At 34.5% G+C, this 27,628-nt stretch overlaps 3 protein-coding genes and 12 pseudogenes across 15 annotated transcripts, besides 4 other annotated features; 2 read left to right on the forward strand and 13 right to left on the reverse strand.

The window, feature by feature from the left end:
* Nucleotides 1-5,969: part of a mobile genetic element that runs on past the window's edge.
* On the reverse strand, nucleotides 2,562-3,421 carry TVAGG3_0014490 (annotated as a pseudogene). Its single transcript has one exon. A coding segment is annotated over exon 1 (860 nt).
* Nucleotides 3,782-4,125, reverse strand: TVAGG3_0014500 (annotated as a pseudogene). Its single transcript has one exon. A coding segment is annotated over exon 1 (344 nt).
* On the reverse strand, nucleotides 4,316-5,172 carry TVAGG3_0014510 (annotated as a pseudogene). Its single transcript has one exon. A coding segment is annotated over exon 1 (857 nt).
* TVAGG3_0014520 lies at nucleotides 5,210-5,874 on the reverse strand (annotated as a pseudogene). The gene has a single exon. A coding segment is annotated over exon 1 (665 nt).
* Nucleotides 5,897-5,969: a terminal%2Cinverted (terminal inverted repeat of Maverick-1C transposon ID:TVAGG3_0014450).
* A 6-nt stretch (nucleotides 5,970-5,975) lies between these two features.
* Nucleotides 5,976-6,113, reverse strand: TVAGG3_0014530 (Ankyrin repeat family; the record flags this gene model as incomplete). The annotated part of the gene is made up of 1 exon (XM_001282627.1): nucleotides 5,976-6,113. The coding sequence occupies one exon, from the start codon at nucleotides 6,111-6,113 to the stop codon at nucleotides 5,976-5,978; it is 138 nt and encodes a 45-aa protein (XP_001282628.1).
* Nucleotides 6,114-6,258: 145 nt separating this feature from the next.
* On the reverse strand, nucleotides 6,259-7,044 carry TVAGG3_0014540 (cyclin-dependent kinase inhibitor 2C-related family; the record flags this gene model as incomplete). The annotated part of the gene is made up of 1 exon (XM_001296298.1): nucleotides 6,259-7,044. The coding sequence occupies one exon, from the start codon at nucleotides 7,042-7,044 to the stop codon at nucleotides 6,259-6,261; it is 786 nt and encodes a 261-aa protein (XP_001296299.1).
* Nucleotides 7,045-7,302: 258 nt separating this feature from the next.
* Nucleotides 7,303-7,858: a terminal%2Cinverted (terminal inverted repeat of Maverick-1C transposon ID:TVAGG3_0014550).
* Nucleotides 7,303-27,628: part of a mobile genetic element that runs on past the window's edge.
* TVAGG3_0014560 lies at nucleotides 8,127-8,583 on the reverse strand (annotated as a pseudogene). The gene has a single exon. A coding segment is annotated over exon 1 (457 nt).
* Nucleotides 11,112-11,828, forward strand: TVAGG3_0014570 (uncharacterized protein; the record flags this gene model as incomplete). The annotated part of the gene is made up of 1 exon (XM_051219986.1): nucleotides 11,112-11,828. One exon carries the CDS (start codon nucleotides 11,112-11,114, stop codon nucleotides 11,826-11,828), a length of 717 nt encoding a protein of 238 aa, XP_051104972.1.
* On the reverse strand, nucleotides 12,209-15,689 carry TVAGG3_0014580 (annotated as a pseudogene). The gene has a single exon. A coding segment is annotated over exon 1 (3,481 nt).
* Nucleotides 16,349-16,956, reverse strand: TVAGG3_0014590 (annotated as a pseudogene). Its single transcript has one exon. A coding segment is annotated over exon 1 (608 nt).
* TVAGG3_0014600 lies at nucleotides 18,355-18,989 on the reverse strand (annotated as a pseudogene). Its single transcript has one exon. A coding segment is annotated over exon 1 (635 nt).
* Nucleotides 19,626-20,333, reverse strand: TVAGG3_0014610 (annotated as a pseudogene). Its single transcript has one exon. A coding segment is annotated over exon 1 (708 nt).
* On the reverse strand, nucleotides 20,374-21,949 carry TVAGG3_0014620 (annotated as a pseudogene). The gene has a single exon. A coding segment is annotated over exon 1 (1,576 nt).
* Nucleotides 23,372-24,147, forward strand: TVAGG3_0014630 (annotated as a pseudogene). Its single transcript has one exon. A coding segment is annotated over exon 1 (776 nt).
* TVAGG3_0014640 lies at nucleotides 25,379-26,232 on the reverse strand (annotated as a pseudogene). The gene has a single exon. A coding segment is annotated over exon 1 (854 nt).

Here is a 27,628-nt window from a genome sequence, read left to right on the forward strand (position 1 = left end):
GACTTAACAACCATCGAAGACGTCAGCTTAGAAATCTTGGCTCACTGTATAGAGAGATTACATCGATAAACTTCATCTTCTTTCTAAATATTACAACGAAACTGAATTTATGCCAAGTCCTCACCCGTAGATAGAGCTTCAAGAGTGCTTATGAATTTGTAAATGGATTTTACCCTCAGAATTTACAAAACAACATATCCACGTTGATGCTGGATTATCCAGAGCAAATCCATTGAATTTAGATGTACAAACATGCGAAGATTACAAGAAAGTTCGCACTGATTTCAGAAACGGACCAACTTACAATGAATATCTTGAAAAAGTTTGGCCTATACTCGAACCAGCTGCCAAAATATTCAATCTTACTAAGACAGTTCCGCACTTGCGTTATTTATGCAGCTGGACCACAGCTTTCAACTGTGCAACTGATGCTCCAAGGCCAGACTTTTTCACAAAAGAATTTGTCGAAGCTTGCTTGGCGAACAGGTAATTTCCAAGTTTGGCGTTTACAACTCGAGCAAATACGGAAGTATCGGCGCATCTCCTTTATTCAGGATGTTCTTCCATGATATCGAGACATCTATTCAAAGTGAAGAAAGCTCATCTACTACAGTGCTCATGATGCAACAATTGCTTCAATTTTGACATCCTCAAGAAATTTTCTAAATTTGTGCCTCCGTACGCTTCCCACTTTGTAATTGAGCTGTATAGAGATGATAAACACTTCAAAGAACTATCTTCGCTTCTTTATTAACGGTGAGAATTTCAAAGTCGAAGGATTTGATGACTATCTAGTCCCATACGATGAATTTAAGAGAGAGCACTTCCGAAGTTAGTTTATTGTAAGAATATTCCAGTCTAATTATATATTTATTAAATAATTTTATTATTTCGATTATTTTTCTTATCATTCTTCAAAATTTCTTAGCTTTATAATAAGAATTTCATACATTCAAAATAAAGACTTATGATTCTTTTCAAGCAATATTTTTGTATCAAAATAGATCCAAATTTGAACACAAATTGAAGAGGGCATTCAGAATAAGAGACCAATACCAAAAATAAACAATTCCTCAGATCTCTCAATCATACTGTCGTTCACAATTCCAAATGACAAAAATGTGTGCATTGAAAAAAAATTTCCAAAAAAACAAATTTTAACGGTTACATGATGTATACAAATAATTCAATAACAATAGTGATTTCAGAGAAATAATCATCGTTTTCTCTCAAAAAAATTTAAATGGGTAATCTCTACACCGACCTTCTACAGGTTGGTGCGAGTATGCTGATTCTTATTGTATAGGATGGTTACTCCAGAAACTTCAAATCGTTACCGCTGCAGAATTTGGAAAAGCAAATAAATTATGTTCAAAAGTCGGACTTCCATTCTGAACAGTACAAACATAGTATCTGCATGTTTCATTGCAGTTGTTAAGGCAATATCTGTTCTTGCACCTGGGTCAGCACTTTGGTTTCCAACTTCACCTGCAAAGTCTTTGACAGATATTTGGTGTATAGGGAACATAAGTGGAACTGCAATATATTTGGCAGCTAAAGCATTTGAAATATCTGGGTCCAACATATAGACTGCAAGTCTGCTTTCTATTCTCTTGCATTCAACTTTTCGCATGTGAACTTAACTGGGTCCCAAGCAGTTCCAGCAGCATTGAAATAATAGTTTACTTCAGTGTTGAGGTTTGAGAAACCAAAGTCTAAGTCAACTTTGTCTTTGCAAAAGTCACAGAACTTGGCTCCACCAGTTCCAGCTACAGTAAGAGTGAATGGGTCTTGCGTTGGTGCAATGACTAAGTTATTTTTGCTTGGAGTAAGTTCGATAGAAATTTTTCCTGCCCAGTTTGGCAAGTATCTTAAAAAACCTGAAGATGAGGAAAGATGACAAAGGAACTCTAAGTTTCAATTTTACTTTGGTTACTGCTGCTGCAGTTTGTCCAGAAAGGTCAACATAAACTCCTGGAACGTTAGGGTCAAGTCTTCTTATTTTCTCAATAGTTGCATACTGGTCTGTTTGTTCTCTAGCTTGTGGTTGTACTGAGTTTCTCAAAGCGAACCATTCATAGTTTGCCCATGTTACTGTTTGAACTAAGTCAGAGTTAGAATATATCTTATATCCCATGAAAACTTCTGGAGCATATTGGTATCCGACATAGAAAATTCCATTGCAACCTTTCTTGTCAGACAACTTGGCAGAAGGTTTTATTTCAATGTCTTGTTCCACGTATAAGAAAGAGTTGTCAATAGAAATTATATGAACCTGTCGCAAGCAATATCTACTGTTGTTGAAGAACCTTCTCCAAACTCACCTACGTTTCCATAAGAAAACAGCAGTTGTATATTCGTAAGTTCCAGGAACTATTTCTGACCTTCTAATGGCATTGTCGCATTCGTTATACCATTCGGAAACATTTCCATTCATGGCATCCAAAACTGTTGCGTTATATTCTGAGCGGCGTACATTTCATATGGGTAAAAATATAGAATAGTTGGGTTTATGTGTCATAATAGAACCCACGTGGACCAAGCTTTACTTTCTTCCTGACTGAGTTTTTAACTCTTCTTTTTCCTTCATTGCCACTACTTTCACTAGATGAAGTTACTTCTTCACTACTTTCACTTTGTTCTACTCTTCTCTTCTTCTTTGGTGTCGCTTTTGGTAACTTGCCCTCTGCTTCAAGTTGTTGCATCTTTGCCTCATGTTCACCTAGTATGTTGTAAATTTCCCATGTCCTTTTTGCCTTTGGGCTCTGGTCGCCCATCTCAGGTAACCTATATCCTAGAAAGAGTTTGTCATAGTTTGTATTTGAGTCTTCGCGTATTGTTTGCATGACTCTGTCCTGAGTTTCCGGTTCAAGCTCTTCAAACAGTGCCTGTCCATATGGAATAAGCTCGTTTCCAAATATATGTTTTGTAGCCATTCTGGTTTTCTTTCCATGTTACCAACTATATCTTTTGTGAATGGGAAAGCTTTTACCCAATCTTTCAGTCTTGCGTCGTTTATTTCTGTAGTTGGTTTTATTTTGTCAAGGAACATGTTTTTCAATACTAACATTTCATTTGGTACTGTCCATTTGAGTTTTCTTAAATATTCATCCCTTCTCAGGTCATTGTCTGCAAAGTAAGTTTTTATGACATTTTGTAAACTTTCGTTTGCAAGGTCATGTACAATAGGTTCTCTTCCTTCTCCCTCCCTAACTTTCTTTCTAAACTCTTCACCAAATATACCATCTCTATGGTTCTGTGTAGTTCTTTGAGATAAATGTTCTAGAACGTCAGGTGTTATATTTCCATCAGCCATGTTCATTTCATACTGGTCCAAAATATCTGCATGTTTCATATCTTTCAATGGCATTAAAGCCGCGCTTAAAATACCAGCTATATCTGGTTCACCATTGACTTCCATTGCGTCTACAACTTCTTGGAATTGTGGTTGTAAGTTTATGAACCACCTATCCGAGTTAGCTTTATGACCCCATCTCATTGTAGTTCCATCGTCTGCAGAAACAAAAGTAGGTTTGTTTCCATCTTGGCTAGGTTCTGAATGAACTTTAAACAATGTTTCATTTCTATATGTTTTCTTGAAATTTAACCTTTTATTTTCACCGAGTTCATCAAAGATTGAACGTTAAATGCTCGTAAGTAAAAAGGGTTGTTGTATTTGTGTACATTTTCTTTCAGTGCTTCCATTCTATGCTGAATATTTTCATCTGGTGTTGGAGTCTTTTGTATGTCGGCAAACATTTTTCGATATTCTTCTACTATGTCAGCCGAATTTTTTTTAGACTCTTGGAAATATTCCATATTCTCCGCATACTCTTGTTGAGGGTCAAGATTTTTCGGCTGTTCCAAATCTTCATCTAGTTCTGTGAAGTTAGTTTCCAAAGGAGTGACTTGTTCGTTTCCTTCAGGCTCTTCTAGCTGTTGTTGCTGAACTATTTCTTCCATGTCTGGTTGTATCTGAACTAGTTCTTCCTGTGGAGTTTCTTGTACCTCATCTGCTGGCATTTCATATATTCCGAGACCGTTTTTAACAACTTCCCTTTCTAAGTCATCCGGACTCATAAACCTTTCTTCTTTCGTTCCGTCTCTATTTTTTACGCGTTTCATGACGGGAGTTGAATTGTCATTTAGCTCTGACATCAAATATCTCGGAGTAAATTCAGTCATGTCATTTGGATGATATGCTATTAAATCATATCCCTTAGCGAGCTTGTATTTTCCAGGTTTGAAATTATATCCCATTTGGTGCTGAACCATAAAGCTAAATAGGTTCGGGTCAGTATTTCCATCCTTGAACTTTCTAATAGCTTCTTTATATCTGTCACTAAAGTCAATACTATCTGGGTAACCATAGTCTTCTTTAAGCATTTTTAAGAATTCTTGGTTTCCTTGTTCTCTACTTCTTTTATGTCCTTGCTCTGGTTGTGGAGGTGGTTGTTGTGCAGGGTTTTGAACTGTTGGTTGTTGTGCAGGGTTTTGAACTGTTGGTTGTTGTGCAGGGTTTTGAACTGTTGGTTGCTGTGCTGGTTGTTGTTGTTGTTGTGTTGGTTTTGGTGCATGCCTGTGTCTGTGTCCATGTGACGATGTAAATGTGTTAGGTAGTCCTGGTGCAGGTGCTTCTCTTGGAGGGTTTGGTGGTATATAAGTTCCACTAGCTAGTATATAAGTTCCACCAGCTGGTATATAAGTTCCACCAGCTGGCACATATGTTCCATCTGCAGCGTAATGTCCTACCTGACTTTTCGTTTTTAAGAAAGCATTTACTAGGTCTGTTTTGGTCTGTTGTAACTCTTTTTCTTGACTTTTCACAACAGTTGCTCTAACGGCGTCATAGGCACTTTGAACTGCCTGTCTCGTTGCTGCATCTGTTATTTTCGTCATATTTTGTGCTACTTCTCTTAACTCTTTGTCGAAACCTTCAGACTTCAGTTTCTTTCCAGATGAGAAGTCGTTCACTTGTTTCACCTTACTATGAAGATCTTCGAAGGCGTTCTTAAAGTCAGCATTTGTTAAAGCTTCATTTGAACTGTCTTCATCCGCTTGTATTTTTGTCCTTATTGACCCTATAAGCTGGGCTGCTTTAGCGTTGGCTTGGGCATCTAACCAGTCATTGTTAGCTTTTATATATTCTGCGCTTTTCATTGCCTTTTGCATGGCTGCGTCGTTATTTTTACTTTCTTGTGCTAAGTTTTCATACTGTACGGTTTGGTTTTGCAACTGTAAAAGTTTTTCTGCCTTTACATTTGCTTCAACTTCTTTTTTATACTCATCGCTATCCATATATGTCTTCAGGGCTTTTTGTTTTATCTCTTCATCTTTCAGTACTTTATATTGAGTAGTATGGTTTTTCAAATTTATGACATCTTGTTCCATTTTTGCTACTTCTGCTGCTTTTTCTGACACTTTTTTCGCATATTCCTCTGTACTTAGTTCTTTCAGTTGTTCTTCTTTCTTCTTTTTCTCTACGTTTAACTCATTGAGTTTCTTTGTGTGTCTGTCATATTCTAGTTTCTTTTCGTTTTCACTTATTTGCTTCTGTATGTCTATGTTTGACTTTTTGACATCTGATATTTGATTTTTGAGTGAACTCAAATTCATTTGACTTTGAGGGTTATATGCTGTTCCGTCTGCAGCTCCACCATAGCCTGCCATTTTCGCTAAAAGTGCCGCTCTTAAACCTCCACTCTGTGCACCAATGACTCGGTTTAAAAGCATAGGATTGCTTGACATTTGTTGCAACATAGTGGGGTCATTCAGCATTTGTTGTTGCAACTGTTGTTGTGGTGTTAGTCTTACTATTGGATGTTTCAATGCTCTCTTCCTCTTACGTATATTCTTACGTAGCTTACGTGGCATTTTAAGTGAAGTTAAAAAGCGGTTTTATACTAAACATCTTCGGGGCTAGAGGGCGCAACGCGCCTGGAAGCCCCAATACCTTTTTTTTTGTTGTTGTAGATTTAACTCTTTGAGTTATGTGAATGAAGAAATTCGATTAATTCTGCATTATTAATAGAAATTGCACAATCAAGAAGTGTTTCTCCATTGTTATTTGTTTCATTAATATTTGCACCGTGTGAAATAAGAAACTCGATCATATCTAATTCACTAAAATATAGTGCTTGAAAAATGGGTGTGTTTCCAAATAGATCTTTTGCATTAATGTTGGCTCCATGTGAAAGGAGAAGTTCGACTATTTCTATAGATTTGTTATGAACTGCAAAAAAGAGAGGTGTTTGCCCGTTAATATTTTTTTTCATCGATACTTGCACCGTGGGAGAGAAGAAGTTCAACAATTTTTTTGTGTTCAGAGTTTGTTGCAAGATGAAGAGCTGTTAGTTCATCGCAATTTTTTTCATTAATATTTGCCCCATGCAAAAGAAAAAGTTCAACTATTTCTTTATTTCCGCGTATCGAGGCAAAATGAAGAGCTGTATTTTCATCATTCATTTTTTCATTGGCATTTGCACCATGTGAAAGAAGAAGTTCAGTTATTTCTTTATCATCATTGAACAAAGAATAGAAAAGAGCTGTACATTCCTCATTAATTATTTCATTGGGATTTGCACCATGTGAAAGAAGAAGTTTAATTATTTCTTTACAATTATAAATCATGGCATAACCAAAAGGAGTTTTTTCATCAAAATCTTTTTCATTGATATTTGCGCCATGTGAAAGAAGAAGTTCAGATATTTCTATACAATTATTAATTGCTGCAAAATGAAGAGCTGTTTTGTTGTCATAACATTTTCCATTGACATTTGCACCATGTGAAAGAAGTAATTCGGCTGCCTTTTTATTATTTCTTAATGATACCTGATGAAAAGCTGTTATGCCATTTTTATCTTTTCCATTGATGTCTGCACCAAGCGAAATGAATAATTCGAAAAGAGATGGAATATTAAACATCGGAGAATAAATAAAGCATTTGTCAACATCATTAGATTGGTCGAAATAAACTAAAAATGCTTCAAGATTATTATATTCTCCACAATAATCTAAATCAATCTCTATATCATACTCATTCATCAAGAATGTAACAAAAATACAACTTGGCTCCATAATAATCCTGTCATGGTGGCTGTTTGTATCCCCTAGTATTTTCCTCTTGAATCTCTTTTTCTGTCGAAATTAAATTCAAATCTCAGAAGTAGAAGTGAATAATCGACTTATTACTGCTATTATACGAATAAATAAATTCATTATATTATTTTTATTAGTTAGTATACAAGTCATGGGTACGGCGGCACTGCGTTCCACCTTACCCAATACTTGTGAATTTGACACTTTACAAAGCCGCCAACCACTTCACTAACGAACTCACTAATGTAAAAAATAAACGTTCTCACTATCGTTCTCACTAACGACTTCACTAATGTTCTCATAAATTTTCCTCAATATCTTCATCATCAGTGTTAACCCTATTGTAGTCATACTTGAAGCCATAAACTTTCTCTAACTTCTTAACGTACAATTTACATAACTTACCTTCGTCATCGTATGGTTTAATGATATAACTATTTCTATCTTTATACACAGTCAATGAAAAGTCAACTGGTCTCGGATGTATTTGAAAGAACATGTTATGCTCAGGAAGGAAGAATAAATGTTTAAATGTATGTTTGTTATACTGTGGAATTCGAATGAGTTGCTTTTGTTCTGTCATTTACATCCAAATAAAAATTTTCAGTAAAATAAAAAATAAACTTAAAAATTAATGATATCACCACCCCACACGTATGAAAACATAGCGCAAAAATAAATTTAGGTGAAGTGGTGAGATCTCACCTCTTTTTTCACCTGTTTTTTCACCCTGTTGAATTCATTGCTTTATAACTCTCTTCCTTTCTCCAACTCTTCTAACTTCTTCTTAAGTTCAGCAATGTTGTCCTCATGAAGTTTAATCTTCTAATTCCTTCTCTATCTAATGGTTGCTTTATCTTTCTAAACTGAACTCTACCATCCTTCATAGTATGAATGTAAAAACCTTCTGGAATAGTTCCTGATTTAATGTATTCTACCAAAAACTTTTGTTTCATTGCTTCAGTGACTTTATTTGTCATTTCAATCAAATAAAAATTTTAATATTAAATAAAAATAACGTTATTTTTTCAGTAAGGAAACGCAGGAGTTTTACGATTTATTTGAGGAGTAGGTTCTGGTTTAAATGTTGGAGTCGGTTTAGGAGTTGACTTTTGAACAGGAGTTTGTACTTCCATAGGTTCAGGAGTCATTGAAGGTTTTGCTTGTGAAGGCGTGGTTTTGGCGAAGGGTTGGAGTTTGTTTAACTTCAGCTACTTCAGTATTATTTACAACATTTGCTTTATTTCTTTTCAACATCATAACTGCTCCTGCTGTAGCTAGCAAACCTAGTGGGAGACCATATCTTATATAAGGACTTGACCAAATGCTATTTTTGACAGGAGCTGGTGGAACACCTAACCTTGGTGAGACTGCTCTTTGCCATTGTGCAGCTCGTAAGAAATATTCAATAGGTGCTCCATAATCGTTTGGTAAAGTTTGTTTCATAGATGGTGAAGGTTCACGAGAGCTTGATGAAGAACTCATTTATAAGCTTTAAAAATAAACGTTCATCCTTTATTCCTCACTGTCGTCCGTAGCTAAGTTATAGTCATCTAATCTTATTATGGGGATGCCTGACGCACCTGAATGGCAAAGCAACAATCCCTCATAAATCCAATAAGTGGCTTTGGTACATTTTCAGTTGCTAGTTCAATAGGTCCTTTAACAGACAATTTGTATGTTATTGGAGCAGTAGATGTTTGACCTTGCTGGAAGCAAAAGTCCACTTCTGTTGGAAAACCACATAAGAAATGTGTGTTGTCATAGCTATCCCATTTATGTTCCACACTACCATCATCCACCAATGACCTCATAACATCTTCATTAAATCCTATCATATCATTGTTTGTATTGCAGGCGTTCGCAACCATTTCATAAAATACAGGTCCATATGATTTTTCAGGTTCTGCAGGCATATTTCCATAAGCTCCCATGGAAAGCTGAAGATATTTAAACTTAGGGTTCTCAAAATTAACATAATAGTTGTCTTTCTTTCTAAATAGTGCCCAAATACTTTTAACATTAATAGGCGTATAAGCTGCTGTAAATGTTGCACTTGAACTATCTGTATTCTTTGAGAATGAACCGTCCATAGGAATCCAATCCATAACTTTAACAGGAAAACATAAAGCCTCGTTTGTATAATGTTCTACAAGTTCTGTATAAATGTTAGGGTCTAAAGAGAATGACTTTGGATGAATGAAACATTCATTAAAATCCATCTTTGTTCGAAATAGTTGCTGGGTTACAGTTGTAATAGTAACTGTTCCACTAGCTTCTACTGCCTTCGTTATCATAGTGAATGGTTCATTCCATGGAACAAATTTATTTGTCGGTGGATTTGAATCTGAAGCAAATGCAACTTTAAGAGTTGGATTGAAAGCAATGATATCATTTACAGATATAGATGTGCATTGTAAGGCGTCGCTACTGAACTTTACTTTAAGCTGAATGTTTCCTGCAAAAGCTGGAATAAATCGAATAGCTTCTAATGGAAGGAATCTTCTAACAGGAATTCTTAAACGAAGCTTAAAATCAAATGATTTTCCTGCTGTAATTGGACCACTAACAATTTGTCCTGTTCTGCATGTTCCCGAATGACTCCATACATCTTCATGTCGAGTCTTTGAGAAAACATCTACTTTCTTTATTTGTTCGGTAGTTTGTGAGTTTGAAGTTATATATGCTTCTTCTCTTGCGTTGTCTTGAGAATATACGATACGACCATTTGCAAGGATTTGATATCCAGCAACTGCATAGAAAGCGTCATCGAAACCAATCCAAAATCCTGGTGGGTTTGTTTTATTGGAACCTGAACCAATTTCTTTATCTACAATAAATTGACCTTCCATTTTATACGTAATGAATGTATTGTAAAGGTCCAACATATTTTCACCAGGAGGTGAGAGATTGAATGTTACCCATGTGTTATCTTTAGCAGTTCCAGGTTGTGATGGAATCTTTGCGTCAGAATATTTTCTATTAGTGTCACCAATTTGAACTGCATTGTCTATGATATCGAAATATGAGCGAATCTGATGAATATGCTCTGCTGGAGTAAATTCGTTTACTGTTCGTTCTGCATGTATTTACTTCAGATAAAAATATCTATTTACTTCATTATTCTCACTCTTCTTCTTGGCATTCGTGGTGGAAGTTGTTTCTTGACATTTTCAATGAACTGTACATTCTCTTTTGTCTCAACTTCTTTCACTGGCGGGTCAGGTTCTTTGACTCGGTTTGTTTTTCAATGAAATTCACGAACTTTGCAATAAGCTCTTGGTTCGTTATTGAAAGTACATCTGGCTTCTTTTCTTCTGGTTCTATTGACTTTTCAGTTTGAATAGAAGGTTTTATATGGGCTTCGTGGACTTCACCCTTGCCATACACCTTAATGTTGTCGCTTTCTGCATTCGCTAATGGAACCTTTCTTTTTCTTACGTATATTTTACCATCTTTACTCTGACTTACGTAATAGAAAGGATGTTGTATTCCTCTTGCGTCATTTAATATAATAGACTCTCGCTCTGATTTTGACAAGCTCATTTTACATCGGTTAAAGTTTTAATTTTGTTTTTTATCTGCAGTCAAATGACTCAGACAAGCCCTACGGACAAGACCCAAGGGGTCATAGATGTTGAAGCATTGAAGAAAGAAATTCGTGAGCAAATTTTATCCGAACTGAAGGAACAAAAACAAGAACAAAAGCCAGAGAGACCAAAGAGAAAACTTAGTGAAAAACAACTTGCTGCATTAGCTGCTGGAAGACAAAAGAACCCACTGCTGGCGAAAAAGCTAGAGAAGAAGCTGAAGCAAAAGCTAAAGAAGCTGAAGCAAAGAAAGAGTAAATGGTTTATTTTTATCCGAATTAAATGTATAGACAAATACCTTTATCTGTTGCGTTCAGTAGTGAAAACCCTGACGTCAAAATAAAGGGGAACAGAGTAACGTTTAAGTTTCCAACAGACTGGATTGTGAACATAAATGAAGAGAAGTACATTGGCATAACATCTATGTATATAACACGTGCTTTCAGAAAGGTTGACTTTATACTTCAAGTCGAGATAGAAAATGACGAACAGTCTTTAAGCGCCCAAAACATTCACATATACAAATACTTTAAAGACGATACAACATTGCAACAATGTATGATTTCATTTAATGAGATGTTCGAGAAAAAGTTCAACATTGAAGTACAAACTTTACAGCCTTTACGTGAGTTTCTTGCACAACTGAAAGAAGAAGGTAGTCAGCCACAACTTATAGACTTTCATTATGAATTTAATGAAAATGAAGATGGAACACATGACTGTCAGTTTGTTGTATTCTCACCATTCAATGAAGTCGCTAAAGAGAAAGAAAATCCATTACGTATAAGATTTCAAATCTCTGAACCAAGTGATGATTTCAAGAATGTTTTCAATTATGATGCAATGCTTCCGAGGAAAAATGAATTTTCAAAGATTGTAACACCTGGCATTTGGGATAGAAAGCAAGCTATATTATATTCAAACTTAAGTAAGGGAGTTGAAAATGAGTTCATTGGTCATACAAGAACTTCACCACTTCCTAACCCTAAATACTATAAATTAACTGGCTTCAATCGTGAGTTTTGGATAGACATGTTCTCCACTCATGACCATAACTGCCCAGTGTTCTTACCTCCAGACCATAAGGACTGTCTCTACATTGAAGCACAACTCTTAAACTCTACCATCGCAGTATTGTAAATGACCACATGGGCTTCGCCCTTGCCGCTAGCGGCTTATTTTTATCATGAATGGTCTCACTGCTGACAAAAATAAATGACCTCATTATTTTTCTCATTCATGACCTCAGAACTTAAGCTTTCTTATGAATGAAGTCTTAGTCTGAATAGAAAAGTTAAACTTTTCAGCAAAGCAAGGTTGACAGACTTACATAAGTCGAATGCAATCTCTTGACCGTCATAAAGTGCTTTATATAACTTCATAACACTGAACTCAGAGTCTTTGTCAAATTTTCCTTGCGGAACCATTAAACCTTTATCTTCATCATAGAAACACTGAACAGAGTCAGGAAACATTTCATTAGCGGTTAAAGCAATAACATCTTGCTTCACGCCTTTCATTCTGCAGTGAAATGCAACTTCATTTAAATCATTCGTGAGTAAGTCTATGTAAGTCTTCTTTCCACAAAATATTGACTTGTATGCTAAACTTTGTTTATCTTTTGTGATTTCTGCAAAGTCGCTATGAAATTGACCAAGGTTTTTACCAATGAGAACTCTTCCATAACGTTTCTCAAACTCTTCAGCTAAACGAGGGATATCTTCATTGTAGAGATGCATACTGTCCGTATCGCTATAAAAGATGTCCATTCCTAAGTCCTCAGCAGTACAGAATACTTCACACATTATTCTCTTCGACATAGACAGAATGTTAACACCAAGTGGACAGAAGTTAAAGTGTCTGCAAATGCTTTTCGTTAGCTTGAAAATAGTTTTATCTGAACCATCCAAACCTTCGAACTTCACTATATGGTTGTAGTTTCTGATGGCATATCTTATAGCATCTTTGTCATTTACTATGGTTATTTTTGACTCAATAGGAGATAGAATAGTTTTGCCATAAATACTGTTCAGAATGAGCTTTATATTTTCTTGCAAAGGATTTCCTTCTTCTTATACTTTAACCTTAACTCAAACATTCTTTACTTCATCTCTTATTCTAATATCTCTGTTTCCATCGTAATAGTATCCTTGCAACACTTCACATTTGACACCTTGATATTTTATGAGGTCTTGTAATGTTATATGGTCAACATACATTAAACACAGTGTTTTGAACTTCTGGGAACGTTAAGTTCTGGATTTAGTTCAGGGTCACAAACTATTAAAGGAAGTGTCTATGTATTCCAATCTCTGTTATCTTAATGAGAACAAAGAAGCCAGACACAAACTTTCACCAATGGGTTCCTTTTGGTCGTCATCGAATAAATGTTTCATGAGATACTCTGTGCTTACATTTCTTTCTTCAATACTTTCGGTATACCTTCTAAAGTATAAAGTCTTGCTATAGCTGATGGATATAAAAACAGCGTCGAAGTCAGCAATGAGTTTCTTTCGCTCTTTTGTTTCATGTTATCTGACAGCATACATCTTCCACCTTGAATACAGCGTGAATAATTCTCTTGGTTTATTGAGAGGTCATATAAATTTCATTCGGGAAGTACACTCTGTTCTCAAACAATTTGTTAGCAATTGAACAAACTAACGTAGTCATAAACGTTTAAATCAAATTCTTTCAATATGTCATTGCGGAACTTAACAAAACCTTCTCTTAAAATTCTTACATCTTGTTTGCAATAAAATGTGCTATACTTTTCTAAGTCGAAGTGGTTCTCATCTATTCTGCAACTTTGATGGAATCGATGTTCTTCATGAATGTTTCAACATCTTTGACAAACTTACATGCTTCAGAAATGACACCAGTTCTGTTGTCATTTGCTAACAAATTGCTGTAGTAGTTGTATGGAAATACTTCTTTCGGTCCTGTTTGTAAGTTAAACATAGCAGGAAATAGTTTAAGTTTCTTATTTATAACACTGTAAGAGTCTTTTATAATAATTGCCCTTCCTTTATATAAGCCAGTTATTTGCATTGTTCGTGAACCTTTAATGATGGGAGTTCCTTTCACTTCTGTCATGTGTCTTAAGATGAAGTTTATGTCATAACTGAGGTTATGTGAAATATACTAAACTCTTGTCAGGGAGTCTTCCAAAAATTCTGTTGCACAGTTTCTGACCCCATATGCTTTCACTCACTGAACCATCTTCACTGTCATAACATATGTTAAAAGCTTTATGAAAGCCATCGTACTGCACTCAAAGTCAGCAAAGAAAACGTGCTCAGGAATGAACTTGCACTTATTTTTTTTACTTCTTTTGACTCGGCTTTCTTCTTCAGTTGTACACAATACTTTGGAGCATATGTCAAATCTTTAAATGGTGCAAGGTTCTGTTTATATAAGTCAGTCGTATATGTGAAAAGTTCTCCATAAGAAATAGGTTCGAAATATTTGCACTCCCACAATGTTTTCATAACATCCCATAACGGTGTTGTTCTATCATAACGAACTACATATTTATCTTCTCTCTTTGTATAAATCTTCATTTGTTTCTCAATGTTCATTCCACCACACTCCTTCAAGATTTCTATATAGTTGCGAATGAAATATGTTGTCATTGGTAATCTTTCATTTAGCATGTAGTGGTCTTCAACAAGAAGTAAGTCAATAGTTCTAACAGTTTCACATTCTTTTGGTATGTATCTCTTTATTTCATTATGTCTTGAGTCATTGAAGTAACCAATGGTAACATTAAATGCTATACCTGTTGCGTCAGAAATTTCTTGTACTTTACTTTGAGGAAAGTCTCTAACACGAATGACTTCTCTCATGTGGTCAATAGTTTCTTCATCTACTCCAGCCTGAATGCAAGCATAAACGAAACAATTGTCTTCTGTCATAAGTGTTGCAGTTCTTTTGTTCAGTTCATTGAAGATTTGGTAGCGTTCAAGATTTATAGGTAATGTGCAAAGATACTTCCAGAACTGACCGCTTCTCTTCTTATAAAACTTCTTTTCACATTATCTTTCCAAAAGCTTTCTATAAGTGCTGGGTTTCCTGTTTGCTTAAGAGCTTCCAAAATGGCTTTCTGGTCATTTGTCAGTGTGCTTTCATCTCTATAGGGTCTCTTTTTTGGTTTGCCTTTCTTTACATCTGACATCGTTAAGCCTTCATATTCTGTTAAATCATACATCTTTATTTCAGTAAGATTCTTTATGTTTGTCAAGAAGAAGTCATAGTGCATTTCAACAATACCTGCAGCATTTGCTTCTATCTCTGATATAAAGTTCTCCTTCAAGAGCTGATGTAGTAATGTTCCAATATTATTGAGGTTTAACGTAGAACATTCATACTTTCCACCAAGTTTATAACATACCATCCATCTCTGTTGTGAGTTTATTTTAATTTTCTCTAAGAGTCTCATGAAAACCTTACCGAAATGTTTGTGTAAGTAGTCTCTGTTTGGTTCATCTAAAGCTTCGATGTTAAAGTCAATGAGTCTATTGCCTGACTTCACATTCTCTTCCTATTCTCTTCATCTTTCTTTAACCATCTCTCACCTTCTTTTGGTTTGTCGTCAATGGAACGAATGACATCGTTAGCTTTGCGAACTTGTTCTATAGCGCTCTTAAACATCTCTCTTCTCTGTTGTTTCAGTGTGTCGTCTCTTCTTCTTGTTTCACCAACGTTTGCATTTGTTATGTCAAACATTTCTCTTCTTACTTCATGAGGTACTGAACGTCTATGATATAAGTCAATAGCAATGTCATTTAAAGGAAATGCTCTTGCATGGACTTCGTCCTCGCCTCGTTGCGGCTTTATGAACTCATGAATTCTATCATAAGTTATTTCACCATTATAGTCTTTAATGAAGTCAGCGAGTGCTTTTTTGTTTGTTGCGTAATGTTTTGCTACTTCTATGTTAGCTTCTGTAAGAAGTTGTTTTATTTCCGAGTGTTCTAACTTAGACAACTTCCGATACATCTTTAGTAGGAAATAAAAAAAATATTTTTTGAAAAAATTAGATTAGATTTTTTTAAAGTTATTTTTCAAAATAATTTAATATTTTTATTTTAATGAAACACATGCAAGATTGCAAGTTCTTTTCATACAATGCTCTCGCTACTGCCATCAAGAATGAGTTCAATAATGCTTCAAATGTTAATGTTATCTTTAACAAGAAGTTTGTGAAAGAATCTAAGTTTGGTCAGTATGTCAGACCATTAGCTATCGTCATTGACCGCAAACGTTATACTTCACAAGAGTTAGCAGTAGTTTTGAAACAAAAGAGTTTCTTCGTGAATGTCAAAGATACTCATTATACTGTCATAAAGAACTCTAATATTGACTTCTTCAGTATTGCTTTTAAATCTTTCCGAACAGAAAGAATATAAGAAGGGTGAAACAAATGTGAAATATTATCCTTCATCTCTGAAGACAATAACGAACAAAGATGTTATACAGAAATTCTTACCAAAGGTTGAAGAAGCTTCTATTGACATTGACGAAGGAAGTGAAATGGTTGAAGAAATAGACCTGAAGCTATTTAAGCAAAAATATATTTTTGGTGAAGAGGTGAGATCTCACCCGTTTTTTCACCTCTTTTTTCACCTCATTCTCTCTTCGTTAATGTTGTCGTGACTTTATTCTTCCTCTTTGAAGTTATCGAAATATTCTGTTATTTTTTCCTTCAGTAATGTTAAGTCTTCTTTGAATGTAAGTATTGTGCAACCTTTGATGTCATAGTGTGTTTGAGGAAGAGTATTTTTGACAATTTCCTTTATTTGTTCATTCGGTGTCATTGAATCGGTAAGTTTTCACGATAGAACCAGTTTCTGTCAGATTTGTAAATCTTAGCTAAGTCGTAAAAGCTCTTGTTGTTTCTTCTGACTAAATGCAACATAACCATATCTTTATCTTCTTCTTTCTCCAACTCTTCAGTATATATCATATACCTATAACTCTTTTCCTTTCCTTTTGGTACTGAACGCAGTATTCTTTTCTGTATGCTTTTGTCTTTGGATTCAATGACTTCATCTTTTGCTTGAAGTTTCTTTTCCATCTCTCCACGTTCTGCTTTATATAGTTCATCTAACATCATGAAAATATAACAAGCATAACGAGGTGAAGCCCACATTGCTACAGCGTTTACTAAAAGTCTATGAACATAATAACCTTTCAAACCAGGAGCCAAATTCTTGCGATTTTCATACGGAATCTCTTCTCTCGGTTTTCCGAGGGAAGCAATCATATGAGGAAATTCTTCTAAAAGTTCTTTTGTCTGTTGGTTTTCAAACCAATGATATGCTTGCTTTGTAGAACGAAGAGCATTCATTATACTTTGCATTTGGTACATGTCATCTTTGACTGAACGAATGAGACGTAACTGTTTGTTATACTGTATGTACTCGTATTCTTCATTTATAGCTTCATGGACTATAACTGTTGTTGTGTTCTTCTGATGTTGTCATTACTGTCTTTACATACAAAATAAAAAAATAAATAAAAATAAAACTAACTTTTTTTCTGACTTTCACAAAAGACCAAAAATAAACGCTTTACATGTATTTTTCAGCAACTTCGTCAAATAATTTTATAGCTTTATCTATCTCATCTACTTCAAACGTTTCTTTACCTTTCGTGGGAGCACCATACATTTTCTCAAAAACTTCAAGCAGTTCTGTTTCAGCAGCTCTCATATCATTAACAAACACAACCTTGACTCTATTGACTGTACTGTCATATCTTTGAGTTATATTATATGTCCTTCCTATCTTATATCTTTTTGTGTTGAAGTCCTTCGGTTTGAACGATGTAAAGTAAGCCTTCACTGCAACGTTCCGTATCGAATGAACCATATGTTATGAAGTTATATCCAACACTGGGTCTAACCATAACAAAACTATTGGTATAAGACTTTTGTCTATAAGATATGCTCTTGTTCCATGAAATGCTACTGATATCATAAGCTCAGGATTTCTTGTCAAAATTTTCTGAGTTGAAGCATTTCTAACCCAGTCGTTTGTTTTCTTTCCAGATGGAGATATAATGTCTGACAAAGAATATTTGTTGTATTTCTTTGAGTATCTTACGTTTAAATCACCTATTCTAACCACTTTGGTGTCATTGTCTATCTTTCTAACTGTTTCAAACTCAATGTTTGTCATTACTGTCTTTACATACAAAATAAAAAAATAAATAAAAATAAAATTAGCGTTATTTTTCTAACTAATGAAATTCATTATTTTTGTGCTGAATTCAATAAAAATAATTTTTAGGTGAAGAGGTGAGATCTCACCTTTTTTTTCACCTAATTTTTCACTCTTTTTTCACCTCTTTTTTCACAAGCGTTTTACATGAATTGTACGATGTATATTTGAAATCCTAAACAATTTCGTAGCTTCAATTTCTTCTTTTAGTACATCGAATGTTTTAATCATGCCGAAAGTCTCTTTATATTTCTTCTTGACGTCAGACAGAAGGAAATCTTCTGCAGTTGGATAGTTTTTGTTCAGAAATGTCAACATATCCATTTTATCTTCTGCTGGCTTTTCTGCTTCTTTCTTTAAGTCTGCATAGTCGTTTCGCATTCTTTCTATCTCTTTGACTGAGTAGTTATATTTTCTTATTGCTGCTTTACATTTTGAACATTGCGGATTCATTTTTTGCGTTATACATTGAAATAAAACCAGCTAGAACAACTAAGGCGTCAATGGTTTTCTTTAACTCAAAAGCTGCTGGTTTTAACTGTTCATGCCATACCTTACCTCTTCTATCTTTATCTCTTATTTCCCAAACACATTTTGCAACTAATGAAACAAAGTTATCGTATGTCTTAAACTCCACCGATTTATATATGTCAGAAATATTTTTATAAACCATGTCGCAATCTTTGTCCATAACTTTATGGTTGCAATGATATCCTAGAAACTCATAATTTACTTTACGTATGAATTTCTTTATTTCTACTGAGTCAGTTGGTTTCACTTCTATTTCGTCGAATTCAGGAATAGTTAGTTTTTGCTGTTGGATTTCAGGCAATTTGGGTAAATGGTCAATAATGTCCTGCATTTCATAAAGATACTGTTCATTTGTTTCATCTTTCGCACTACAGTCTAAATTACTTGTTAAAAGTTCTTGCTTTATCTTCTGGATTTCTGTTTCAAAAGTATATGAAGAAGGAATAAAGCTTTTCATCTCTACCAACATTGACGTAGGATTCATGACTAGCGAGTTTGGTGCTGTAGTTGTTTGAATTGTTGTTGTGCCGATTGTTGAAATCATATCTTTTATACAAAATAAAAAAATAAATAAAAATAAAACTAACTTTATTTTTCTATCTTAAGGAAATTCATGAAAATTCACGAGAAAGCTAAAGCAATCTGAGCCGCTAAGCGGTGAGGGTGAAAAAAGAGGTGAAAAAACGGGTGAGATCTCACCTCTTCACCTAAAATATATTTTTGGTGTAAATTTATGACAAAATAAATGGTACCATTAATATATGACTGTTCTCATTCATGTCTGATTTACATCTAATGAAAAAGTTTAGAAGAATTTTCTTATTCTTTCTGGCTTATTTTTGTCTTTCCAGTACTCCCGCTCTAATGGTCCAGATGTGTTGACTTTGACTCTCTCAAGTTCTTAGATGTATAACATCTTCAACGCCTCCTTCATATCTTACTTTATAAGTGTCATCGTTTATGTTATAGCCAAGTATTTCAATAACCACTCCTCGCTTTGCTTCGTCAATGGTTTCAGCAAGTTTGCCATTACTACTTTCAACTAATTTATGTCGAGGGTAAAACGCAATAGAGTCGTCAGTAACTTTTATAAGATATCCATTACCTTGCGTAGAGTCTACGATATAATAGTTTCTACTTAACCTTAAACGTTTCTTTGTCAACGGTTTGTCGTCAAGAACTACACGAACTTTTGTACCAGGAATGAGGGTAAATTGTGTTGAATTTCTGATATTTTGTGTTTGGCTTCGTTTCTTTTGTATATACTTTTCTTCTTGTTGTTGTGTCATTGAATTTGGTGTATGTCCTGTTGTAGAATGTGTTGAGGAATTATATACTTCGAGAAAATGTTTCATTGTTTCTTCGGTAAAGTCTCGCTCTTGGTTTAAATCTCTGAGCGTTCTTATGAAGCGGTTTATGATGCCGAGTATGTTATGGTTATGGTCTTCAGTAGTGTAGTGAGTTATGTTATGCTTAATGAGAAATCTGTGATTTCATTGCTGAGGTATGCACTGTCTTGGTCTGATGTTAAAGTACTTGGGCTATGTTCTGCTACAAACTTTTGTAAAACTCTTAACACTTCACGAGTTCCTTTATTTTTCATTGGATATGCATATGCTTTACGAGTGTTAACATTAATGAAGATGAGGAATGGTTTATGTCCTCCTTTTCTGCTTTGAATGAGAGTGTCAAATTGGTATGCGTCAGGAGTGTTGGAGTAAATTGGTAAAAAGTAGTCGTAAGGGTTTATTTTTGTTTGATGTACAACATTTTTGTCAAAGAACCTTTTCACTTCAGCTCTGTTAGTAAATCCCCAACTCTTTGCAGCTTCATTGAACTTCTTAAATGACCTCCATGGATGTTGTTCGAATACTTCTTTCAAGCTCATTTATGTAAAGTTAAAGATTTTATTCTAGGCTCAAGCGCGTTCATTGAACGCGGTACCATGCGAATATAGTCATAAATAGTGGCATATAATCTTCACCCGAGCCTGTTGGATTTGTTGTGAAAGTGTGTGAATGATTTCCTGTGGTTCCACAGAAAATACCTGCGCTTGAATCTACTGGGTCACTTGAAATATCATATCTATGCATTCCCTGTCTATCCGAACCTGCTGCAAGATTTGTATAACCTCTTTTTGTTATTGAATGTGAATGATTACCTGTTGTGTTTTTAGTTATGAGTGTGCGGTGGAAGGTTTGCTTCTTTAATTTTCTTCGAACCTCCTGTGCTTTGAAGAGTTAGCACAGTATAAAGAATTTATCTACAATCTGCTTCCATTCACCAAAAACCCAGAACTGTTTCTGGATTTGTTGAGTTCATTGACGTATAAATAGAGCCTATAGGATATAATGTTTGAAGTATTTCAGTCTTTAATGTTTGAAGCTCTGTTTTGTCTGCTTTCTTATCATATAAATCTTGAGCAGTGAATTTAACATTATTTTCATCACCCATGACATAAACATTTTTACAGCTAATTTTTTTCTTCGTTGTTATGTTTTCATTCGATGTTAAACCTTGTGGAAAGTTAGGAGGTTTACAATATAATGCATCCCCATCAGTTCCGTCAACCGTTCCTTCAATACTTTCTATAGCAACAGTTGAGAAGGAGTTATGTGTATGTTCTTTGTCTGCTTTCTTATCTAACATTGCTGGTAGTTCATATGTTTCAAAGTTTCTGACATGACCTTCAATGTTCATACATTTACTATTTAAGGAGTTTAGTGTATCTTTTACGCTTGTACTTGGATTCTCTAAAGGTGCACTTGAACCAAGGGTATAGTTCAATATTATGTCGTCTGCTCTAACAGTAGCGAAGGATTTATGTGTATGTTCTTTATCTGCTTTACTGTCTAATGTAGCTTGAAGTTCATTTATATCGGAGATGTTGTGTTTATGAGATTTCAAAACTTTGTTCATTGCTTCGAGTTCATCTTTGTCAGCTTTACTTTTAATAGCATCTTCAAAAGTTATTTTTGCCTTAACTCTCAAAGTAAATCTTGGTTCAACTAATACACCTTTAACAGAGAAAGTAGAGGCATATATTTCATCGTTATAACCAAATGCTTCTTGTGCTTTAGCTACATCATACTGTACAGTACAGCTTATGTCATAACCTTTAGCACGAATGTATTTATATCTTCTTTCATTAACATTTTTTGTCTTCACTTCTTCTTCACTTCGTGTTAAATATCCATGGTAGTCCGTTATAATCTGTTCGTCTGAAGTTATATAATGAACATGGTTCTTGACTTTATCACTCAGAGCTAGAAGCTCATTTTTGTCTGCTTTTTCGGCTAATTTCTCATTAACATCATTCACTTCTAATTCAACTCTTCCGCCAGAACTCTTATTATCATCAATCTTTTTCATTAATTCGGTAATTACGTCATAAAGACTATATTCTGTTTTCGGTTTTGTAAATAATGAGTCAAAATTTCTTTTCATCATTACATCGCTGACATTAATGATATCACCAATTCCTTTTTCATTTATTCTCTTCATTAATTCTGCAATAATGACGAATATATAATCTGTTAATTTATTCTCTTCATCGAGGGTTATAGAATGTTTTGAAATTGAATCATTAACTCCTCTAAATAAATCAATAACTTCAGGATACACGTTTTTAATGTCTCGAATAACCCGACCAGTATCCTGTTGTTCATGTTCTTCGTTCCCGTCGTTACGTGGTTTTATATCTCTAACCATCATCAACGCAGCCATAACCGGAGGGTTTGTTGCTATCTGTTCGAAAATCCGTCCGTTATGTACGGTATATCTAAATAATTTCTTTGTGTTTGTTAAAACATTTGAAACAAGTCTTTTAAAACCATCTACAAAATTTCCTGTTTCACCTAATGTTCTTGCAGCATTTACAAGCTCACCCATTCCCGCTTTTGACCCCAAAAACGTCCATATTGCATTTATTTCACTCTGTATAGTTGTCCATTCAGCGAAACTAACACCCGCATTCGCTAAGCTGAAAATGAAATTCAGTGGATCAAACTTAATTCCACCTTCTTTTTCAATTTCAACGAACTCACTAACATGAGATTTTAAATATTCTTTCGTTAAAATTGTTTTCCCCGATGTTATGTCATTAACGAAACTATCACCGTCAAAAGTTAACGAATTCAATTTCGTCGTTGATGCTTTTATTTCATACACCGCTTTATCAATAGTTTTTGGCTCACCTTCTTTAGAAGTGTATGAAACATTAATGAATGAATTATATGTATTCGTGAATGAGTTAAAATCAATGATTTTCATTAATGAGCCTTTAATGATTCATTTACTGTCGAATCCCTTAAAGTAATTAATGAACTGTCATTTATGAAAGGTACACTGCAAACCGTCGAGTTTGGATCAAATGCTGTAGTTGGTGCAGGAATATTAATGATATAAGTCATTAAATCATTAAGTGACGTAAATAATGTTGTCGTTTTTGATTTAATTTCTTTAGCATCTGTTATATACGGTAATTTTATTTCTGTAGTTTCTGAATTAAAGATATTCGCTAAAATGTTTTGTAAACTGTTTTGAACAGCTGTGTAAACCGTTGAATCCGGAACTCTTACGATTTCACCGTCCTTAATAAAAGGCATTGCACATGGTGTAGTGCTTGGGTCAAATCTTTTTGGGTTATGATTCAACATATATTCTAATGCTTCATAAACAGACCTATATACGGTTGTATTATTTTTTCAATAATTTCACCGTCCTTTATAAACGGCATAGTACATGGAGTTAAAATAGGGTCAAACTTTTCATAGTCCTTCCATGTTATGTATTTCTCAGTATTTCCATCAGTGATAACAATATATTTGTCAGTAAGTGTGAGAGAGTATTGACCAAAATATAAACGTTTAGCTCTGTCAGCTTCATACGCATATGCAGCTATACTCATATTTTAATGAGAATAAAATGTTGTTCTATTTGCAAAGTACAGACCCAAACGAATACGGGACAGTAAAGCTACAAACAAACTTAGGTCTACAGAATGAGGCGCTTGCATTCAGAATGGTTGACTTCAATACTATCGCTTCATTCGTTATAACAGATGAAACAGATTTCATGGAGATTGAAATAGATGGAAAGAAGCACGAAATAAGATTTCACAATAATGTAGAATATAAGATGGAAACATTAGCTGGAGTGTTAAATGCTCTCATAAATACTACAATAAACAAGGATAACGAAGAAAACTTAATGAATGTTAAACTTATTGCAGGAGTTTTGAAGTTCATTTATGCGAAGGAGTTTAAGATACCAAGAATGAGTCATAGAGTACAACTTCTTTTGGGTGCATACCATATGACATTTCCTTTGAAAAGTGTTGACAAAACGATTGAGATGAAATCTGTTCCATACGTATGTTATGGCAATGTTTGTACATTGAGTCAAAAATAGCTAATGTCACAGGTATTTCAGGAGTTAATAGTAAAGGTTCAGTAGAATATAAATCCTTCTGTTATGCAGTCAATTCAATGTTCATTCCAAACGTTCCTGTCATAGCAACTCATTTAGGTAAATGGGTTCGCATTAGTCCTCATAATTTGAAAGACATGCAATTCAGACTTGTTGACTTTCAAGGAGAGCCTGTAGAACTGAAGGCACCAGTGCGAATGACTGTTGAAGTTGACTTTTTAGAAAATATTAAATGCAACAGCTTACAAGAGAACTCAGAGCTAAAAATATAAAGTATGAATGTTATGTATTAGGTCATGAACTTTGGTTGTTGCTGTTTGATGAAACAAATGAGTTAGTTATGTCAGTCAAGAGAACAGAAAAATATTGTGTTAGTGAAAACTGCACCAAGTCAATAAGATTAGGTTGCATTATGAAGATGAGTTCGATACTGTTGAAGAAGTTTTGGACAGATATTACAAATTGCTTTAATTTACTAAAACATATTTCAAACAAAGTTTATATTCTGTTGAAAGTTTTGTATATTCATTCGAATATTTATACTTAAACTCAACTCCTGTAGTTCCTGGTGTTTCAATGATGCGGATGTTACCTATTTTCATGAATAGTGGAGTTTGACCACAGCATTCGATTTCAGGGTCGAGATAGTCAATGACACATTGTTTCCCTGTTATTCGTGAGATAACATTTTCAAGGTCCTCCTTTGTTAGAATTATTTGGTTCTTGCTTATAAGATTTGTCAAAAGCTTCTTATCGTCTTTGAGTAAAATTGTTTGGTATAACTGAAGAAGGTAATGGTCTACGTTATCTGAAGGATTTGTTTGAACATTTGTGTAAGGGTTGTCGTTGGCTTCTCTTGAAAGAATTTGGTCCAGTGGTGGATACTCTAACTTAACATCTGATGTAGCGTTAGCGTTTGAAGATGTGTTTAAATTCACGACTTAAGTTCTGGTTCTTTTTCTTTCAAACACTCTGAACTATAGTTCTTTATGACAATATTGTTTGTCGTTCGTGAGTCAACATTTGATGTTGGTTCAATTGGAACATTAACGGCACCAGCTAAGATGGATTTGCTTCTCATTTCATATAGAATAAAAACCTTTTATATGTATGAAATGAACAATATACTCGACAAGGTTTGAATGTAAAGCTAACGAATGAAAATATTGTTGAATTCACTGAGACAGGTGCTGTGTATAAAGATGTAGAACTACTGAACAAAAGAGCTAAGGGAAGAAGCAGGAACATGAACAAAGGGTGGAAGCCTATAAAAATTTATGTCAATGATGGCTCAGGAGGTTCAAACATAAAGTATGCAGAAAGTTATAGAGTTTATGCTCTCAAAGGTGAAAAGCCTTCATTTAAGAACAGCTATTCTAACGCATATCCTCAAAAGCTAACGGATGGGGAAGTGGATGATATGAATGACAGCAAAAATATTAACAGAAATGGCGACAGAGATGCATGGAATTTGTTTACCATCAGTCAATTGAAGGTTAAACTTTAAAACAATGTTGGTCGTTCCCATGGAATATTTTTGACTTTAATGGTATTAGTCATGATATGAATCTCAAGGTATGAACGAGGAGAGATGAGAGACTTATATGCTTCCCAAATTTCTTCAAAAGGTAATGTTATACCTGACTGTTTCCAAATGAGTTCAATATCATAACGTGAGAAACCTTGAAAGATAATGAAGTCAGTTATGAGACGTTTTATGTTTAAAGCTAAAAACCTCCATGTTTGCATAAGTATTGCTACAGTTAAGTGGTAATGTCTGACTTTAGTTATGATGTTAGCTAATGGTGAGTCTGGTTTTGACACTAAACCTTTTCCGGCGAAGTCGTCACAAACTAATAAAGTGTTTGAGGATATTTTTTGAAGGGGTATTTTGAAAGTTTTGACAGAATGTAGTTTGTAAGTCGTTTCATATCGTAAACTCCTGAGTATTGACGTAAGTGGTGTTTGTCAATAATTCTTTCCATCTCCTCAGAAGTCTTTTGCATTCCTGACTGTATAAATTCAACGATGGCATAATATTTCCTCTTACGTCGAATGTAACGTTGAAGAAATTCAATGAGTTCACTGTCTGGAACTTTAACAACAGAGGCTTGAACTTTTGACATAAATGTTTTCGCTGTTGAGTCCATAGAGTCTAAAGTTGCTGATATAATGATTTGGTCATAGTAAGAGTCGTTTCCTAAACGCTCTGTTATGAGTATATGACGAATGAGGTTAAATGTCTTACCTGAACCCATCTTTCCACAATAGAAATACACACCATTTGAACAGAACTCATAGTCCTTACTGAAAGGAAGAATGAGAGAAGAGTTAAGTTTGTCTGTAGTTTCATTCATGTCTTCATCTACGTCATGTATTAAATGCTTCATTTTATCTCCATTAAAAATGCAAGTCAGAAATATTCAGAACATAGCACCGAGTCTAACTGACAAGAGTATAAAGATATACTATGAACATTTATGATGAAACCAACCAAAATTCAAGAAAGTCAGTATACTTATGAATATCAAGACACTGGGTAGAGTATGTAGGAGGTGAGAAAGCTATTGAATAATCAGACAAGTTAGAATATTCCAGCAGGAAGAACAATATTATTGAAGAACTTTAATGTTTTGAGATATAATGATGAAACAAAGAAGCAAGATAGTTTTCCTGTTGCTGTGTATGTGAACTTAGATACAGGAGATGAACATGAAAGTTTTTAATACAAAGCTTCAAACGGTAGTGAGAGAAAACTGACTGCGGAAGGAATCCATTACCTTCAGAAGTTACCATAGCATATAATTTTGAAACAAATGCAATAGATTTTAAAGTCATCTCTGCAAAGAAGTCAGGTTTTACATTTAATGAAGCAGATGTATATTCGAATGAAATTCAAAGCTATTGATGGTTAGATAATGACGATTGCTTTAAGAAAAATATTTAAATTCAGTGACTCAAAGATGTCAATAGATGACCTTCGTGAATGTTACATCGACGTTTACAGTAGAAGGTTCAGCAGATTGCTTACAAGATTGTCAATTGGTGGTATTTGGTCTCGTGAGAACATTGTTATAAAATCCAGTATAAGTGAATTTGCTGAAGAATCTATATTATGTCTTTCAAACTACATGTATTCGCCGCGAAGCATTATAGTATAACAAACTTTGTCAGTAAGTTTAACATAAGACTTGTCGAACTTCTTCAATGAAGATGTTGTGCTACCAAAGACGGAAAGGATGGACTCATTATTGAAATGATTTTAATAGCATATTAAATGAGCTTGTTCTTGAAGGTCATTCATGATGAAATAACTGTTGTAGAAATGTTAGCAATTGTTCAGACATTTTGAAGCGTATAGATGAGATAAGAAAGAAGTTAGATAGACCGCAAAGCGGTGAGGGCGAAGCCCGTGAGAACGTTTATGCTTCATTGACTTTCTCCAGTAACGAGAACTTTTATGAGATAATATTGAAGAGAGATGATTTTAATATGGGGTAAATGGTAGCTTGGGCAGCTTTAGGCGCAATGGGAAAAAAGCATTAGCATTTGGAGCAAAAGCACTTGGAGCTTATGACGCAGTAAATAAAATGATTGGAGGAAGGGTTTCGAAGACATTAGATGCAAATAAAGGGAAGATTGGAGCTGGGTTGCAAAGAAGTTAAGATTAAATAAAATAGGGCTCATAAATAAAGCATCCAATTTGGTTGCGACTGAGTCAGAAAATGCTTTAGGAAAGGACGATGAGTTTGC

The sequence above is a fragment of the Trichomonas vaginalis genome, chromosome IV, assembly GCF_026262505.1.
Source record: "Trichomonas vaginalis G3 chromosome IV, whole genome shotgun sequence".
In the NCBI taxonomy this organism is placed as follows: domain Eukaryota; phylum Parabasalia; order Trichomonadida; family Trichomonadidae; genus Trichomonas; species Trichomonas vaginalis.